This window comes from Ictalurus furcatus, chromosome 28, assembly GCF_023375685.1.
Source record: "Ictalurus furcatus strain D&B chromosome 28, Billie_1.0, whole genome shotgun sequence".
Lineage (NCBI taxonomy): Eukaryota > Metazoa > Chordata > Actinopteri > Siluriformes > Ictaluridae > Ictalurus > Ictalurus furcatus.
The window spans coordinates 6,002,964-6,022,282 of NC_071282.1; the positions used below are offsets into that span (position 1 = coordinate 6,002,964).

General features: G+C 39.8%; 1 protein-coding gene across 6 annotated transcripts in view; it reads left to right on the top strand.

The window, feature by feature from the left end:
• The window catches only part of dab2ipb (DAB2 interacting protein b), a 156,332-nt gene that overhangs the window by 127,384 nt on the left and 9,629 nt on the right, over positions 1 to 19,319 (top strand). For all 6 annotated transcript variants that reach the window (XM_053618187.1, XM_053618190.1, XM_053618186.1 and 3 more), the window contains 7 exons: positions 9,202 to 9,346; positions 12,357 to 12,501; positions 14,294 to 14,530; positions 14,744 to 14,945; positions 15,749 to 15,927; positions 16,063 to 16,936; positions 18,129 to 18,248. In XM_053618187.1, coding sequence (XP_053474162.1) covers positions 9,202 to 9,346; positions 12,357 to 12,501; positions 14,294 to 14,530; positions 14,744 to 14,945; positions 15,749 to 15,927; positions 16,063 to 16,936; positions 18,129 to 18,248 — 1,902 coding nt within the window. The remainder of the gene's footprint in view (positions 1 to 9,201; positions 9,347 to 12,356; positions 12,502 to 14,293; positions 14,531 to 14,743; positions 14,946 to 15,748; positions 15,928 to 16,062; positions 16,937 to 18,128; positions 18,249 to 19,319) is intronic.

Below are 19,319 nucleotides of genomic sequence, written 5' to 3' on the forward strand. Positions count from 1 at the left end.
GTTGATTCCTTTTCTTTCCCAGCAGCTCTGACGGTAGTGGCTGGCTGTGATTCAAATCACATGTGTTAATGTACCAATGCGCTCTTTCTAATACGTTCATTTCTATAGTAACAGGAGCGCGTGATAACGGACATCGCACGCAGTTTTAGCTTCATAATAAACAAGATTGAAAATGTTGTCATTTAACAAAGTAAAACGTAGAGGAGATGTTTAGTTAGCGTTTACGGAAGGAGTCTCCAGTACGGACGTACGGTTTTTCAGTAGCAAGCTACATGTGGTGTCTCATCAAACTCACGAGGAAGTGATGGAATGGCCGTTTACAGCTATTGTAACACTCAGTCCCCGCCGAAACTATTAGAACGTCACGTCAAGGTCGATTCATTTGTTCGCGCTATATACCAAAGACATTTGGGTTTCAGATCAAATGATAGTTCAGGATTTCGCCTTTTATTTCCTGGTATTTGCATCTAGAGGTGTTAAACAACGTAAAACATTTTGTAGCAACCTTTTGTATCAAACCAGCCTTTTTTTTTTTAAGTGAGCAAAAGTATTGGAACAGATCAGTCTTGAAGTGAATAACACTTCACTTCACACTTCGCATATCCTTTGCTTGCAATAACTGCATCAAGCCTGTGACTCAGTGACATCACCGAATTGTTGGTTTATTCTTTTGTGATGCTTTTCAGGCTTTTACCACATCCTCTTTCAGTTGGGGGGGTTGGAGGGGGATACATGGGTTAACGTCTGGTCATTGACTTCGTCTGGCCAGTCTAAAATCTTCACTTTTTTCCCCCTCTTTGTTGGTGTAATAATAATAATAATAATAAGTCATATTAATAAAATACCCAACACTTGAGTTCAATTATTGGTTTATACCAATGAAGCGTACGATGGCCGATACGACAACTTAAAACGCCACTTAATAAAATAACGTTAACTTTCATCATTAACAGTGCTTACAGTGTACCAATGCTGAAATTCAGTAATGCAGTAAATAATGTTATTGAATGTTCACGGTTAATGCCGTGGTTCTGCGTATCGACGCACCCACATGTGAAACCACTAGGACAGGTTACAGAACATAAATATGCAGTGATACTGTGGTTTGTTAGACGGATGTGATATCCGTATTGGAAAGGCCAATGTTGAGATAGGGATTAACGATCATAGTGTTGTGCAGACCTACACACACACACACACACACACACACATACACTACAGTGTCTCTTGAGCCCTGACCCAGAAGTCCTGCTGTCAACTTTTGACTTTGAGACTGCAGGGAGTGAAAAGAATATCTTGCATCTGTCTGAAAGAGAGAGAGAGGGAGAGAGAGATAGAGAGAGAGAGTTGAGAAAAGAGAAGGAAACTATCAGTTGTCCTAACACAACCTTTGCCTGGAGTTTAGTTTGAAATGACTGCACGGTACATCTGTAGCAGGACCATTGGAAATGATGCTTATTGTTGAGTCAGGTGTGTTGCAGAAAATGTGAAGTGCATGGGAACTGCAGACTTGGGAAACACCAAAGGATTTGCACTGCTACTTGGCAAGATTCGTATAAGGCTTCTTCTTTTCTTTTTTTTTTTTTTTTGCGATGGGAAGCAGCACAGATGTTGAAATGTAGTGGAGGAGGAGGAGGTTCGCGGCAACGACTAAAGCCCAAACACATTCCAACTCGCCATGCAGGGACCAAAAACAACGCCCTAGAAGTGCCAAGATACACACCAGGGTTATCACAGATACTGTCACTTTGACAACACACACACACCCACCCACACACACACACACACACACACACACAAGTTCAGTTCTCACAAAAGCTATACCAAATAAGGAGAGAAGGAGTGACATTTATAATGTTTATAATGCATGGTGTTTCATGCTTTCTTAGGACTGAACGGAGGTCAAGCAAGGTTAGTTTGTGAAACATAAACACCACACACACACCAAACAGGACACACTGATGTGTCGAGGACAGAAATTTCACCACTGCCATTCACAACTATGATAATTCTGTTTTAATGAGAACGACGATTTATGCGCCAAAAAAGGTGTGATTTAACAAAAATTTTTTTTACACTTGGAATGTAGAAAACAGAGAGGTGGATTAAAAAAAAAAAAAGGGTATAAAAGTCTATGTTTCTGTGTGAGTGCATTTAACTGGCACATCACCGTGATCCTCCGCTATAGAATGTTCAGGAACGTGTTAAGGAACGTAAGCACAGCGCTCATAGCTCTACATCACACGCTTCAGGATAACTGCCGACAGCTGACAAATAATGCGTTTGTTGATTTTGACGTCAAAGTGTGCAATCGTAGTCATGGAGACGTTTTCTTTCTTTGAGAAGACGTTTATTTAACCTTTTTTTTTTTTTTTAGGAAGCAGGGTCCAGTATCAGTGCTCCGTAACGGTCATAGGTATGGCTGAAAGTTTTCCGACACCGAGACGTCTCGGGATGGAGGGCTTTGTGGATTCTCGGAAGCTTATTCCGTCTTATTAGCTTTAAGGGCGAGGGGAAAAAAACAGGTCGGTGCAGATTGCGTGGAGGGTTTTTTTTTTTGTGATTGTTGTGGAAAGAATGCATGATTTCGTCGCGGCAAATACTTCAAAAATTTTGCTGAGTTTTGCTAATTGGCGAAATCGCAACTGCACGAAACGGTCTTTTGCAGTGATGTTTGTCGGTAAATGAGACCCTTTAGCTGGACTCATGTTCGACGTACGTGAATCGAAGAGGCTGAATGAGCGTTGTGATGACGTCACACGACGTGTCTCGGCCCAGATCTGCGGTAAATCTGCGGTAATGTTGAAAAATTGTAAGTTCCTCCGAATAGTGCGGCGTTTACATTAACTTCTGCGATCGCAAAATGGTGAAAACCTGTAGGGACTACCTTGTTTCTATAACATTAAACCTAGTTATAAAGTCCTAACACGTATGATGCATCATTCACAAATCAATAATAAACAAAAAATTGTTTGTGTTGGCGAATTGGTGTATTGATCGTTGATTATTTTCCTATAACGGCATGCCCTTGCATAATATTTTACAAGTTGTGTATGTTCTATGATGGAGGCTTGCATAGCTCCTGCTCTGACACACACCAAGAATGAGCTGTACCGTCTCTAAGCCTTATCAGCAGCTCTCTAAATTCCCTCTTGATGCCCAGGTACACACACACACACACACACACACACACACACACATTATTGCTGGGGTCTGTCAGATGGTCTTGCCTTTATTAGTTTTCACTGGCAGGCTATGCAGTCACCAGGAGGCTCCGGGATTTTATCCTTTCTTTAATCCTTCCGTCACATTTTTTATCATCTCTCCTGCGTCTCGTTTATCTCACTCCTTCCTGCTTTGAATCATCTTCCCTCCTGTTTTAATTCCCTACTTTCTTTCCCCTATGAGGTGATTTTATTTTCTCATTTGTGTGTGTGTGTGTGTGTGTGTACGTTTGCGTGCTCGTCTTCCTGTCCTGTTAGGTGACCAAGTACGGTTTAGCTGATTCATTAACCCAGACCGATTATGGTTACGATTAGTGTCTAGCCTCCGAGCTGTGTGAACGTGCTCGCGTGTCTGTGTGTTTGAATAACTAGTAGCTGATTCCTGAGCTAAAAAGACAAACTGTAATCATTTATTTGGTTTAGTCCAGATTTACCAATGGCATGCTATAATATATGATGCACGAATAGTGATCATCGATTAGGAATGACAATACTGCAAACGATATAACGTTGCCATTAGAGCTGCAGCAACTAATCGATTATGGAAATCGTTGTCGACGAATCTCATTATCAATCAGTCGGTCTACGTGTGGCACGGGGGAGATTTACTCATTACGTTACTTCTGTTCTGAAAATACGCTTCAGTAAATACTAACGTTGCGTCCCAAATGACGTACTCTACACTTACACTATGCACTGTGTACTCTACCGTCTAGCGTGTGGATTTTAGAAAGGTAATATCATCTCAAATGGAACACTAGCGGGGTTTTTTTACCAACCGGAAATATAAGCCGCTTCTAGTCGATGGCGCATGATGATAGCTTTAGCAGATACCCAGATTCACCGACAATTCCTTTCTCCACTTTACTGTTTAATAAATACTATCATATAATATAAACTTATATTAGTTTACATTATATATAAGTAATTATACATTATTTTTTATGGATGCACAAAAAACACTGAATTAAACTACAGTCCTGAATGAATAATTATATATTCTGGTGTGTGTGTGTGTTTGTGTGTGTGTGTGTGTGTGTTTGGTTCTTTTCAGTTTTATATAATTGGACAAACAGTTGTGTAAAGTTTTAGTCTGAAGTTTATATTTGTAACACTCAGTTTGTGGATTTTATTTTAAATAAATAAAAAAAACGGCACCGAAAGGTTGCCCCGCCCCATCCGATTAATAATAATAATAATAATAATAATAAATAATCGGCCAACTAATCGATTATGAAAATAATCGTTAGTTGCGGCCCTAGTTGCGATACACGAAGACACAGAGGTAAAATCCGAATGCTGTCAGGTGCTAACATCCAGATAGAAAAGAAGCATCCCACGAAATGCTTTTCTGTAATTTATTTTTATGTTAGAAAGATAACTAACATTTAATAGTATTAAAATGATGATCTGGATAACCTTTTCATTTCAGTTTGATACATGAGCTGCGTGGATTCTGCACCGTTGCATAACACCGAACACACACTGTTCCCTCGTATTTGTTTTCTGAAGTCTTAACTCTGAATGAAATTGAAACCGACATGAAAACCTGAGACGGAATACGTTTGTCCTAGACAAACTTTAAACGGTATCACCGAAATATTATTCATCGACTTCATTCGTATTCAGCGATCGTTTAATCCTGTCCGAGGGGGGAGGGGTCACAGTGGATCTGGAGCCTATTCCAGGAACGCTGTGCGCACGGTGGGAATACGTACTGAATATTAAATTCCCAATCACTAAGCAAACAGTGAATGAATGAAGTGAGTGAGTCATGGTTTCAAAACTAGCCCGTGACGCATTACACACGCGTTTATGATTTTTCACCCGCAGGTAGCTTACGTCTCGCCTTGGGCTGAAAAACAGAAACATCGCCATGCCTACTCATTTAACCAGCTGTTAATATTCCTGCTTTCCTTTTAACTTTTGGGAGGACACACTGCGCTCTTAGCACCCTAATGTGATCAAAAAAAAATAATGTATAGCAAATAGAACTTTATTTCCATTTTCAATGCACAAGATTCAGGCTGTTGCAGTACAAATGTCCAGTCATTCAAAATGCAGCTCCAAGCATCCACTATCCGTTACAGAACTGTAAGAATTTCATAAATATAAACATAAGTAATTTAGTTAGCTAACTTCCTACTTCATTAAGAACCAAGCAGCTGTAGTAGAAGCTCTTCCTCTGTTGTAACCTCACAGGGCGACGTGTTGGAGATGCTTTTCCGCTCACCACGGTTGTAACGAGTGGTTATTTAGGTCTGTTCGCTAGAACCAGTCTGGCCTTTCCTCTGATTTTCTTCTCAGTGGATGGTTTATTTGTCAACTCTGTTCTGTGTGGGGAAAATCCCAGCACTTTCTGAAATACTCAAACTAACCACCCCAAGTCTCTGAGATCACATTTGTACTTGTACCCCCCATGAAGAACTGACGAACTGGAGCTGTCCAATTGTATCTGCGTGATCTCACGCATCGCTCTCCTGCCGCATGATTGGCTGAACTGCGCGAATGAGCAAGAGGGCTCCTATTAAAGTGCCCACAGTGTATACGCTTTACTCTGTCTGGACAGCCAGTTCAATCTTTGCTTCTATTCTTACACCCCAGTTAGTCATAGCTACAAATGAAACCTGCTTACTCGAATACTAGCCCACACGGGTCCCCGAATACTTCCTGTTTATTCTGTCCGTCTCCAAATCCCTGTTATTTCCTAAATCTCAGTCTTTGCTTCAGCTTGGGCCTGGAGGCTGCATTTCTAATAAAAAAGAGAAGAAAATAAGAAGCAGCGTTTGCTGCATAACTTTCGGGACAGTTTGTGAGATCCGCGTGACCACGGATCCTCGATACGGTCTTCGGAGAAGTTTTTATTAGCCTGGCGTATTTCGTTCTCGCCGAGGCCAAGCAAGCCATTACATAACGTGTCGAATTCAGACGGCGTTCGGAGTCCTGGACGGAATATTCAGTTCTGTGCTATTTACATTTGTGCTGCGTCATGAAGGAGGGAGAGCGAGAAACAGGACTGAGTGAACCGGACAAATCAAAAGAGGCTGAATAAAGAGAACGAGAGAGGAACAATGCAGTGCACAGCATAATAAGAGAAATCGAAGAGAAATGTGACCCGTTATGCTAAATAAATGACATGTTTGTACAGTATATGAAGAAAATCCAGGGAGTAATTGCAGTATGTTGTGGAAATATATGTCAGGATCTTTTTTTTTTCCCCCCACTTTAAAAAAAAAAAAAAAAATCATTTGCATACATTGCAATTTCAACATTTGCTTGATTTATTTTCTATAACTGTACCACAGGGCTGTTGAATGCTCGCTTCTGATTGGTTAGAATTCTATCTTCTGTTCTGTAATTGTTGATATAGTAGTGTCGGGAGTTATGGGTGAGGAGATGTTTATTTAGTACTTTTGAAGGAGTCTCCAGTGTCGGCGGTAAACCTCTGAACAGGACGATCGGTTTTCTCGCCCTTCACACGCTCCATACGATACGTACGTGTTTCCCAGAAGACAGAATCATAACAATATACACTGATCATCCTGTTCAAAAGTTTACATCCCCCTGGCTCTTAATGTAGCAATTCAAATATTGTTTCATTCAAATTAGGCAAATGTGTACTATCATATTTATTCTTCTCTTTCTTTCTTTCTTTCTTTGTATTTCCAATCAACAGAACCCAAAATGTTATAAATATTGATTCTAAACATTGTTTTGGTAACAAAAGCAAATTATTAATTTTTTTTATTATTACATTTCCTGTTCTACTCCAATTCCCATTATTTATACTTTTTTTTTTTTTTTTTTTAAATTAGGCATTAAATTAAACACATTCAGTTGAAATGATGAGTCAATTTAATTTGTAGCCATAAAATCTAAATGAATAAGAACAACTTGGAGAATATTAGAAGACTGTACGGGACAGAGTTTATGTGGAAAGCTGAAATGCTGCTCACGTCGACGTCCTCCTGTGAATGCTGTCAGAAACATCAATATTATGCTTGCAGAATATTACAGCACAAACCTGACTCAAGGCCTTTAGGTTTAATATATTAGTCATATATGTATATAATAAGCACATATGCAGTGTGTGTGTCTGTGTGTGTGTGTGTGTGTGTGTGAATGCATATAGCTAAGTTAAGATAAAATATTGCACACATAATAAATGAGTTCAAACCCGCAGGGTCGTATTTGCTCGATTATTTTTGCTTGTGTGTGTGTGTGTGTGAATGTTGATGCTTGGCAGTTTGGATCAGTGTGCGCATCCTATTTAAAAAAAAAAAAAAAAAAAGTTACTCTAAATCAGCTCCTGATTGGTTCCCCGCTGGTTCGATTTGATTAGGGACGGATCTGTACATCAGTGCTAAAGCTCTTCCGTTCCTTCTGTTGTTTGAATGATAATCTTTATTTACATAATGTCAATGCCAACACGTCTTGTTTCAGTAAAACAAGTTTTGTGGTTGCTTTAGATTTGCGGAGGAACAGTACGATAAACTCGTGATGATCGTACGACCTAGTTTCATACAGTATCAGGAGGATGTCATGACATTACGTGACATGACATTAACGCGTTAGGATCCAAAGGATCAAGATTAGCCTTCTAGTTGTTTTACACAGTACTGTTTTTATATATTTTTTTAACCTAATTTGTTTCTTTTATTATTTTTTTTTTACAAGATGGGATTCTACGGTTTTGTTTTAATGGTGCTTTCTCACCTATTAGAAATTCATTCTAATTAGAAGTCCGTTCTACGCAATTTGTCCCTGCAGTTTTGTCTTTCCAGTTCCCACCCACTGGACTAACACGCGCTTCCTCCGAGACACATGAATCTTTTCGAAACCGCTGCTTGTGTTGCGTCACAGGGCGGCGTAACATGTTCAGATGCATGCTCTGAGAAATCTGCCGTCTTCCGCGTACATGATCTCACAGATTCCTACGATTAGCTAGTGCCACTCTGATTGACAGGGGAAAGAGAGTATGACATCCCTCCCTCCCAGACAGCATGGTCAATTCAGCTCTCTACGCTCCTGGCCATGGACGACTGTGCCTTGAACACAACTTGTGATCTCCCAACAATAGCGCTCCCTCTTCTCTGTTTCGCCGGTTAATTTTGTTACACTCATCAAAGCTCTATTTATTACTGAGGTCTCATGATAAGCTGCCGTGCTGAACGAACGACTTTTATAAACTAACTAAAAACAGGAACTGACTTGTTTCTCAGACGTTCCGCAGCATTTAGAACCCTTTCTGGTAGTACACTGGTGTCCCACTCTACCAGCGGAACACGTTTTCAATCAGGAAAAACAAATGAACATAAAACATCAAATGGATCTTATGTTATAAGATTAGTGAGGACACTGTTGGGTTTCTGTGTGTAGAGTATCATGACTCCGTGCTTAGCTGCTGGTGAGCAGGGCGATGGGACAACACAGTATACAGCTGGCAAAATAAAATGATAACAGGCTAGGTACAAAAAAAAAAAAAAGAAAGAAAGAAACACTTATGAAAAAAATGCAAAGCCCTGAGTGTCTACTTTCATATGAGTTAAAGAGTTAAACATAACTTAAAAGAAACGGTATAAACGGATAAAACACTGACATGTTTCTAACCTAATTAGTTGCAAGATGTTCCTCCAGCTGTTTTTTTTTGTTTTTTTTTAAGTAACACTTACTTTTCCAGCCTTTTTGTTGCCCCGTCCCAACTTTTTTGAGACGTGTTGCGGCCATCGAATTCAAAATGACCTCATTTTCCCCCCCCCTTAAAACGGTACGTTTCCTCAGTTGAAACAGTTGAAATGTTTTCTATGTTCTACTGGGAATACCATACGGGTTCGTGAGATTTGCAAATCCTTGCATTCTGTTTTTATTTCCATTTGTTTACATTTTACACGGCGTCCCAACTGTTTTGGAATCGGGGTTGCAAATAGGAATGCGAATGGACTTTATTGACTTGTTTATCGTTTGCCTTTTCATCCAGGACTTCCTGACGGATCTGATGATGTCCGAGGTGGACAGATGTGGCGAGAACGAGCACTTGATCTTTCGCGAGAACACGTTGGGCACCAAAGCCATCGAGGAGTACCTCAAACTCGTGGGCCAGAAATATCTTCAGGATGCACTGGGTAAGACCTGCAAAACATGTGATGAAATCAGGAACTTGCTCGTGCAAGTCGCGTCGCCCGTTGTCCGTTTATAAGGCTGCGGAAATAATTGAAGTAACAGCGCGTTGGAGTGTTCGATTTAATCGCTCGATTAGTACTAATGCCTCCAGTACCAGGGCGTTGTAACAGTCAGGGGTGACGCTGTTCTTTTAACCCTTTACTGCATGGTGTTGCCATATGGAAACAATTCGTTTATCTCCAATTTTTGGATGGGAAATAATACAAAACGATTCTTTCCTGTATCTAGGGGGAAAAGGCTGGTTTTAACTGTGATATAACAAAAAAGAAAAATTCCATGTCAGATGACCAGGATGTGCTGTTTGCACTTCCTTTTCTGCAATCACATGGCATGGTGAAGGTCATCATCAATTTTCATATTTGACTATATAAATAGTATATTTACATTTTTTTCCCCACATTGAAAGTAAGAAAAAAAAACGTCATTTTGCAACTGCACCTTATTTTCAAAATGTTATATATTTCAAGAGAAAGAATTATAAAGATTCTTCACCCAAACCATATTTGGATCGGATTTTTGTGAGTATTTTGAGGTTAGTAAATCTATCCACGTATTTTTTTTATTTATTTATTTATTTTACAACTGCAATCCCTTACTAAAAGATCTAACTTTTACATGCTTACTAGGTGGCAAAAAAAAACTCCGTAAAAATTCCGTAATTGGAATTGTGTTGTTTTTGACTATATGATACTTTCCAGAAATTGCATCCAGAAATATAAAACAAACAAACAAACATACAAACAAAACCCTTATTGGTTGTTTATCTGCAAAAAAAAAAATACAGCTGTATGTTTCACACTATTTATACCTGCACCAGGGGAGCTAATAACCATGTGTGTGTGTGTGTGTGTGTGTAAGAGAGAGAGAGAGAGCGAGAGAAATCCAGAGCCAGTCTCTGTATCTCCCTTTAGGTTTCCATTAGGACCACATTTGGCACTGTTGAATAATGTAGAGCTGTTTTTCTCAGATTAACTCGACTTGTGAAGCTCAGCTGAATTATTGAACAGCTCGCTCCTCAAGATTGACTGAGAGCCACAGAAAGGACGACGCAAGGACAGGACCTAAATATCTCTTCTTCTTCTTGCGTGTGTGTATGTGTGTGTGTGAAGTTTTTAAACATGCGTATGATTTGAAACAGCGACCGCGGCAGATGAAATCATTAGAATGATCAGCACCAGATGAGTCACTGTGGCTGCGCATGAGCTATGTGACACTCATCAATCCTACTACACACACTGTGCCATCCTCTGCCTGGGGTTGTATGAGGTGAAACAGTGTCCTTATAGAGTGTAGGGGTGCCATGTCTTCATAGTTTAATCTGCTTTGTAGAGCGCATCCTAATTAATTAACACCATCTACCGCCAAGTGATCTTGCCATCTCTGCTGAAAAAAAAACCCCCCATAGAAAAACCATCACAGAAATTAGAATGGTTTCCACTACAAATACCATTACAAACCATCAGCTGACTATTAAAACTACTGTCCTTAATGGTATCCACTAGACATAACGTGCTACCAATAGAAGGCAAAAGATTACCAGTAGAGACCCACAGGGATCATTTCAGTTTCCATTAAAAACTAATACAATTCCCATTATATCCATTAAAACCATTACAAATACTATGAGGGTTACTATTGGATTTTTTTGTATTGTATCTTTTTTTTTTTTCAGCAGTCCAGCGTCCACACTGTTGGACAATCAATTTAAGGCAGTTTTGAGGGAAATATAAAATGTAAATCCCCTCCAAATCACTTAAGAACATCATGCTCCTGATTTCTGTTGAAATTCTTCAAATGTTTCTGGTCTATTTTTTACAACCTTTGTGCACAAAATCCCAAATTCACCCATATATATATATATATATATATATATATATATATATATATATATATATATATTTCTTATTAACTTCAAGAAAAAGTGAGGGAACTGGATCTCTGTGGTATAAGAGAAATAAAACACTTTGGCACATGCTGCTATTGGAAAACAATAATCAGCTGCTTTGTTTATTATTTTCCTCTTCATCTACTCTGTCTAATTAAGCTAATAATTGGTTTTGGGGCTTCCGTTTGCTTTTTAATACAAAGGGTGATTAAAGGACAATGAAAAGGAAACTGTTTTTCTGGTATATATGAACAACAGATATACACATCTGCTTTTATATTATATTCAAAAGTTAACGGATTAACGTCATTATCAATTAGCGAAAATTGCTATGAATTGCACAGCTAGAAGTCGAGCTTAACTATATTTCTCAGCGTTCTAATCACATTCTGATCTGCTGAAGTGCTGAAGAAGACAGCTTCTGTTTTTTTGAGTTCCTCTCAGCATCTTTTTAATAGCATGTCAGAGAGCTCTTCTTTTTCTTTCTGCTGTCGTCCTTGGATTGCTTCTTAGAGGTCTGGTTTTTGGGTTATGTAATAAAATAAAAGATTTTTTATTATTATTATTATTATTATTAAAAATCACACAGACCAAGTGTAATTTAACTTCATTGTGGTTTGTTTTACAGTGGCTGTCATTTAGTTATTATTTCATGCTCTTTATGAAATATATACTTCAACTAAATCAATCGCAGCAAGGTCAGAATTAGGCCATAAAAACCATGTGTGACAGCTGGAAGGAAATGCTCAGTGTTTCAGTTACAGTGCGCTGCTCTTTTTGCCTGTCTGAAGAACTGTATTAGTCACAATGACTCGCTTTACTCTTTTCACAAAAGAAAACGAATGTAAATAAGATCAGTTATCGCTGATGGAAGAATAAGAATTAAAACAGAAACTGTTAGAGAGCCCCCTAGCTGCCAGATTAGTGACCCACAGTTAGGTACAAAGCTTTTCTAATAAATCTATCCTAAAAATATTTTCTCTTGTGGGTGTTATTGTTTTTCAGGCGTGGAAAATGCCAAGGTCGTTCTTTTACTCCTTTTCACTTCACTCACTTTCTTTCAATAGGGGAGTTTATAAAAGCGCTGTATGAGTCAGATGAAAATTGTGAAGTAGACCCATCGAAATGTTCAGCCAACGACCTTCCTGAACACCAGAGCAACCTGAAGATGTGCTGCGAGCTCGCCTTCTGCAAAATCATCAACTCCTACTGGTAAGTAGAAGGAAGGCGAGAAACTGCAGATTTTCTTTAGAAATAAACCGCTTAATTATGCACTCATAGATGGTTATAATTTACAGAAAGCAGCAACAGTGATAACAGCGTATGTTAGGAGCAGCAGTGTGTTACCATCTGAACAAAATACAGTATATACAGCACTCTAACTCTAGGAGGCTCCTGTTTTTGTTTGTTGGGTGGGGTTGGAGCATTTTAATCTAAAGGCTTACACCTTAAGTTAAATAGAAATAGTAAAATTGATGCCTATTGATATTTTTAGGAAACACTTATAAACCCTACACGTTTACCAAACGCTCTTAAACCCCAAACGTTTACTAAACGCCCTTAAACCCCAAACGTTTACTAAACGCCCTTAAACCCCAAACGTTTACTAAACGCTCTTAAACCCCAAACGTTTACTAAACGCTCTTAAACCCCAAACGTTTACTAAACGCCCTTAAACCCCAAACGTTTACTAAACGCCCTTAAACTCCAAACGTTTACTAAACGCTCTTAAACCCCAAACGTTTACTAAACGCTCTTAAACCCCAAACGTTTACTAAACGCCCTTAAACCCCAAACGTTTACTAAACGCTCTTAAAACCCAAACGTTTACTAAACGCTCTTAAACTCCAAACGTTTACTAAACGCTCTTAAACTCCAAACGTTTACTAAACGCTCTTAAACCCCAAACGTTTACTAAACGCTCTTAAACTCCAAACGTTTACTAAACGCTCTTAAACCCTAAACGTTTACTAAACGCTCTTAAACCCCAAACGTTTACTAAACGCTCTTAAACCCCAAACGTTTACTAAACGCTCTTAAACCCCAAACGTTTACTAAACGCTCTTAAACCCCAAACGTTTACTAAACGCTCTTAAAACCCAAACGTTTACTAAACGCTCTTAAACCCCAAACGTTTACTAAACGCTCTTAAACCCCAAACGTTTACTAAACGCTCTTAAACCCCAAACGTTTACTAAACGCCCTTAAACCCCAAACGTTTACTAAACGCCCTTAAACCCCAAACGTTTACTAAACGCCCTTAAACCCCAAACGTTTACTAAACGCCCTTAAACCCCAAACGTTTACTAAACGCCCTTAAACCCCAAACGTTTACTAAACGCCCTTAAACCCCAAACGTTTACTAAACGCTCTTAAACCCCAAACGTTTACTAAACGCTCTTAAACTCCAAACGTTTACTAAACGCTTTTAAACTCCAAACGTTTACTAAACGCTTTTAAACTCCAAACGTTTACTAAATGCTCTTAAACCCCCAACGTTTACTAAACGCTCTTAAACCCCAAACGTTTACTAAACGCTTTTAAACCCCAAACGTTTACTAAACGCTCTTAAACCCCAAACGTTTACTAAACGCTCTTAAACCCCAAACGTTTACTAAACGCTCTTAAACCCCAAACGTTTACTAAACGCTTTTAAATTCCAAACGTTTACTAAACATTTACTAAACGCTTTTAAACTCCAAACGTTTACTAAACGCTTTTAAACCCAAATATTTACTAAACATTTTCAAACTCTAAATACTCTGTAAACACTTACTGAACCTTTACTAAATATTTTTTAAACCCTACACACTTAAACATGTTTAAATGCTAAACACTGTGTAAACACTCCACAAACATGTTTAAACACTGAATAAACTCTAAACACTCAGTAAACACTGTTGTAGTGTTGCATCTTTGGAAAGCTTGTTGACTGTTACTCAGATTAAAAATGACTAAGCATTCCAAACAGCTACTTCTTGTAATTGTATTTTTTTTTATGCAGTGTTTTTCCACGAGAACTGAAAGAAGTGTTTGCATCGTGGAGGCAGGAATGCAGTAACCGCGGGCGTCCGGACATCAGCGAGCGTCTGATCAGTGCCTCATTGTTTTTGCGTTTCCTGTGCCCGGCCATCATGTCTCCGTCCCTGTTTAACCTGACGCAGGAATATCCAGATGAACGCACGGCTCGCACACTCACACTCATCGCTAAGGTCACGCAGAACCTCGCCAACTTCACCAAGTGCGTACTACTCTTCTACTGATATTATTAGCTGCATGAACAGATTGTCTTTTCACCATTTAGCAATGGATGCCCAAGGCTCACTCTGGATTTTATAGCTATAGGGTTTTCAAATATGTCTTAAATATCAAATATATCTTTTCTTCATATGAAATATTAGGAATATTTATGTAAAGATACGGTAAAGTACCGTTGGTTTCCATCTGCAATAAGGTTCGGCAATAAGGAGGAGTACATGTCCTTCATGAACCAGTTTTTGGAGCACGAGTGGACCAACATGCAACGCTTTCTACTCGAGATCTCCAACCCAGAGACTATCTCCAACACGGCCGGATTTGAAGGCTACATCGACCTTGGCCGTGAGCTCTCCACGCTGCACTCCTTACTAGCCGAGGTCGTGTCTCAGATGGATCAGGTGGGCCCTGTTAGATTCTTGCTACAGTCGAAATGTATTGAATTATTACACACTATATTGATCTAGTGCCTTATGATCTAGGTGCAAACTTTCATCTCCTTAAAGCAACTTTGGACTCCAAAAAGGAAAATTCTCACAGTTGCACTTTGGAATTAAATTATGAATAGAGTGTTTACATAATCCATCACTTTTTCTCTCACAGGTTTCGAGCTGTACATGAAACTCCATTGGCCTCCCAGTGACTATTCCTGATTAATAGTTAGATAAATAGTAGGACAGCATTAAAAATGTATTCAGGAACAATCCATAGGGTATCTTGTGGTAGAATATTGCGTGGTATGTTTCATAAGATGGTTACTAGATCCTTCTCTCTCTCTCTCTCTCTCTCTCTCTCTCTCTCTCTTTCTCGCACAAAACACCACAGAACCAGATGCATTTAAATCATTTAAGGATTCAAAGTAGGTCAAACATTTAAAGTGTTATTTTATTTTTAAATACCGCAGAAAAAGTGTTGCGCTTCAGAGAGTCTGTCTCAGCCACGGCTTTTCACTGTCTTCAGTGGCAGTATAGAGTTCTGCTTGCCCTCAGAGGTCTTGAAATGGAAATCCACAAGCCGTTCTAATGCAATTAGTGTCATAAAGGAAGGGACTTTGTTCTCAAACACACATTCTGTACTTTATAAGATGCGCAACGATATTTTTGTCCCCTCAGGTTTTACAGTTTATGGTCTATTGTATGTCAAAAGCGGATGAATATGTTTGCTAGGGTTGATTTCATGTTTCCTTTGACTTCTATCTTTTCAGGCTGCCACCTCCAAACTGGGTCCATTACCCAGAATCCTCCGAGATGTTCACACAGCACTGACTAATCCGTCAAGTGTTCAAGCTGCTGTGCCGTCTGATAGCGCTCCGTCCCCTCCGCCTGCTGGGTGCAGCGTTTCTACTAGCCTGCAAAAAATGACTATGGACAGTGATCTATCAGGGTAACACATAAAAGCACACACACATACGTGTTATACTTAATAATAGTGGCTCCACAAATTTCTTACTCTGTGAATATCCGTAACATCTCTGTGCTCTGAAAAAAAATTTTTTTTTTCCTCTTTCCATTTTCTTAGCTTGGTTGACTTCACACGTCTGCCCTCGCCAACTCCAGAGAACAAGGACCTGTTTTTCGTGACACGTTCCTCAGGTCTCCATGGCTCACCCGCCCGCAGCTCCAGCTACTCCGAAGCCAACGAGCCTGAACTTGGCCTGTCCAATGGCGCTAAAAGCCTGTCCATGGTGGACCTACAGGAGGCCACCAGGACTTTGGAAATCATCCCGGTCACAACAGAAGGTAATGTTGAGAAGCACATGGTGGCTTGGAACACCCGGGCGCCACAGTGCAACCCATCCGGAGGCCCAACGATCCAGAAACTGGGGCAGAAGTCGATAAGTACAGCAGGAGAGGTGGTACCAGGCAGGCCGGTCCAGCTCCTCGCCCCTCTGTCTTTCCAGAACCCCGTGTACCAGATGGCGGCAGGATTGCCTTTGTCCCCAAGAGTGCCAACTGGTGGAGACTCCGGCTCAGAATGTCACAGCTCTCTCAGCTCGCACAGCAACAATGAGGAAGCCGGGTGCGGGAAACTCAGCTTCCTGAACCATGGGGGTGGGGTCGGGGATGAGTTGGCCAGACGCTCTGGGGAGTTTTCAAGAAGGCAGCTCTCGCTTACAGAAGCACAGCATGGAGGATGCCAATCTGCAGTGCCACGGCAAAACAGCTCCGGGCCCCAGCGTCGAATCGACCAACCACCACCACCCACACAGGTTGGCGCCCCCCGCGGACGGACTCCGCCCAGCATGCTGAGCTCTGTCCCTTACCCACGGCCCTCGAGCGGCAGCGCTGTTTCGTCGTCACCTGATTGGCCGGGGAGTGGTGCGAGACTTCGTCAGCAGAGCTCGTCGTCCAAAGGGGACAGTCCTGAGACGAAGCAACGGTCACAGCACAAGGTTTGTTTCTCTTGTTTACATTTGTATCATTTCATTTAGCAAGGATTTTTACATTAAATATTACAAAATATTTAAATTGTAGGTTCTAGGTGCACATATGAATGTACGACTAGATGCCTCATGCGCATGAGGTACTATTGTAGCTAGGGGTGTAAGACGTAATCAGTATCTCTATTTGAATCTGTTTAGCGCGCTGGATCTGTATTCAGATATAAACCTGACCGGATTGATCTTTGTGCTTGTTTGTTTAAACCACCGTGACCCTGACCAGGCAGTTACTAAGGATGAACAAATGAACGCTGTAAATACATTGCAACGCCCTGCTCATTCGCATTTTGTTGCGTTCCGCAGGATCCCAGTCCTGATACATGGTTTTCTAAAAATACAAATAAACTACCAATAACGTATCTGGGTTGGTATCTATGCAGAACACTTTATCTGTTAATTACATTAAAGTGTAGCTAGGATTAAACAGTATATTGTGGTCAGTCATTTTGCATAAGAGGTTGAGAAAATGGATGGATGGATGGAAGGATGGGTGGATAGATGGGTGTTAGTTCTTGATATCACTTACATTCTATTCATAGAACCTTGCTCAGATTGCCCATAGTTTCTATAATAGCATGTATTAAAGAAACTGTTCTTACCTCAGAGATGTACTTCCTGCAGTAAATGGCTGTAATTGCAGTCTGGGGTTTTGCCCTAAGCATATGGACTGCTGTCGATGATCATAATTGTACTTTGAAGGGGACAGGAAGGGCATTTCCTCTCAATGCTTTGGACTCTCTCCGGGGATCTGATTGATTTGGCCTGAATGATTGATGGAAACCCTGGGGCACCAACAACAACTCTGTCTCTCCATCTCTCGCTCTCTTTCTCTCTCTTTCTCTCTCTCTTTGTCTCTTGTTATTGAATGTGAGGTTACCAAGGCCATACAGTACCATGAATAGATGACTGTGTAATCTAGGACATTATCTCATGGCCCACAAATAAATAAAAATTGTTTTATATATATATATATATATATATATATATATATATATATATATATATATATATATATATATATATATATATATATAATGCACACACACACACAAGGCTTTCCCATTTACGGTATGTGTGGATGTTTTATGCCTTGGCTATACTCATGCTGTACTCATGCGTGTGTGTGTGTGTGTGTGTGTTCTAGGCCCCTTCCCCAGTGATCCCCAGTGCGTTGGATCGTACGGCTGCATGGTTGATGAATGTGCCATACTTGGAGCAGGACTCAGAGACAGATCGCAGGGACGATCAGGCACTTAATGATAAGGTAACAGTCCAAACACACACACACACACGCATGCACGCGTGCAGACGCACACGCACACGCACACAGACCTCAATTTGTACTATTCTACAATAATAATGACTACATGAACATTATGAATTAGCACATAAGGAATTATGCAGCGATCAGGAGACAAATATTTGAGAAAGGTCTCAATTTCAAGCATAGACCTTTTACTGAACTGTCTTTAAGACAGGGGAAAATATGGTAGAGTATAAAATGTAGCGAAATACATAGAGAAAAAAAATCTAAAACACACATTTTAAACCAAGTTTATGCTAAAATAATGATCTAGTCCTCATGTGATTTTCAAATTCCATGTCGTATATCATATGCACACATGTTCTCTCTGTGGACTTATAAAATAATAGCATCATTAATTCTGAAATACCTTCCAATATAAAAACCAAGGAATGTGGCAGCTGGAGTTCAGTCATTCATCCCATTTTTAAACATATCCCTCAAAACCCTGAAAATCCCTTTCCAGTTTATTAATGTCAGTAATTCCTTCTTGCTGTGATATATTTAGGATACCAAGTTGTGTGTCTCCATATGAGGGAATTAAAAATAAAAGACTTTTTTTTTTTTTTGGTCGGGTGTAACAAATGTAGTTTTTCAGCAGCGGCACTAAAGACAGAACAAAGGCTGAACTCATTGTGTCAAAGTGATGTACAATAAAGTCATGTTAATGAAATATAGAACATCTGAAACGTCTTAAGTGACTGAGAAAGACTTTTACATACAACTCAGAAGTCTAGAATAACTTTCAAGAATGAGCTGACAGCTCAGAGACAGAACAGGCCTCAGACACCAGCATTAATAACGTGAATCTTTTAAACTGGCGGTTCTGAACTTTATCTGTGTCTGGGGGAAAAAACCCTCCAGCGTATTAAAGTCAGTCTCCACTCATAGAGCCTTACTGCATATTGGTTGTGAAATCATTTCATTTTCCAGATATGGGTAAACGTCGCTACTCAAAAAAAAAAAAACGCTTTTGAACGACTTCGACGATTTATCAAACAGTATTTTTTATATTTTATGCTGAATTAGTTA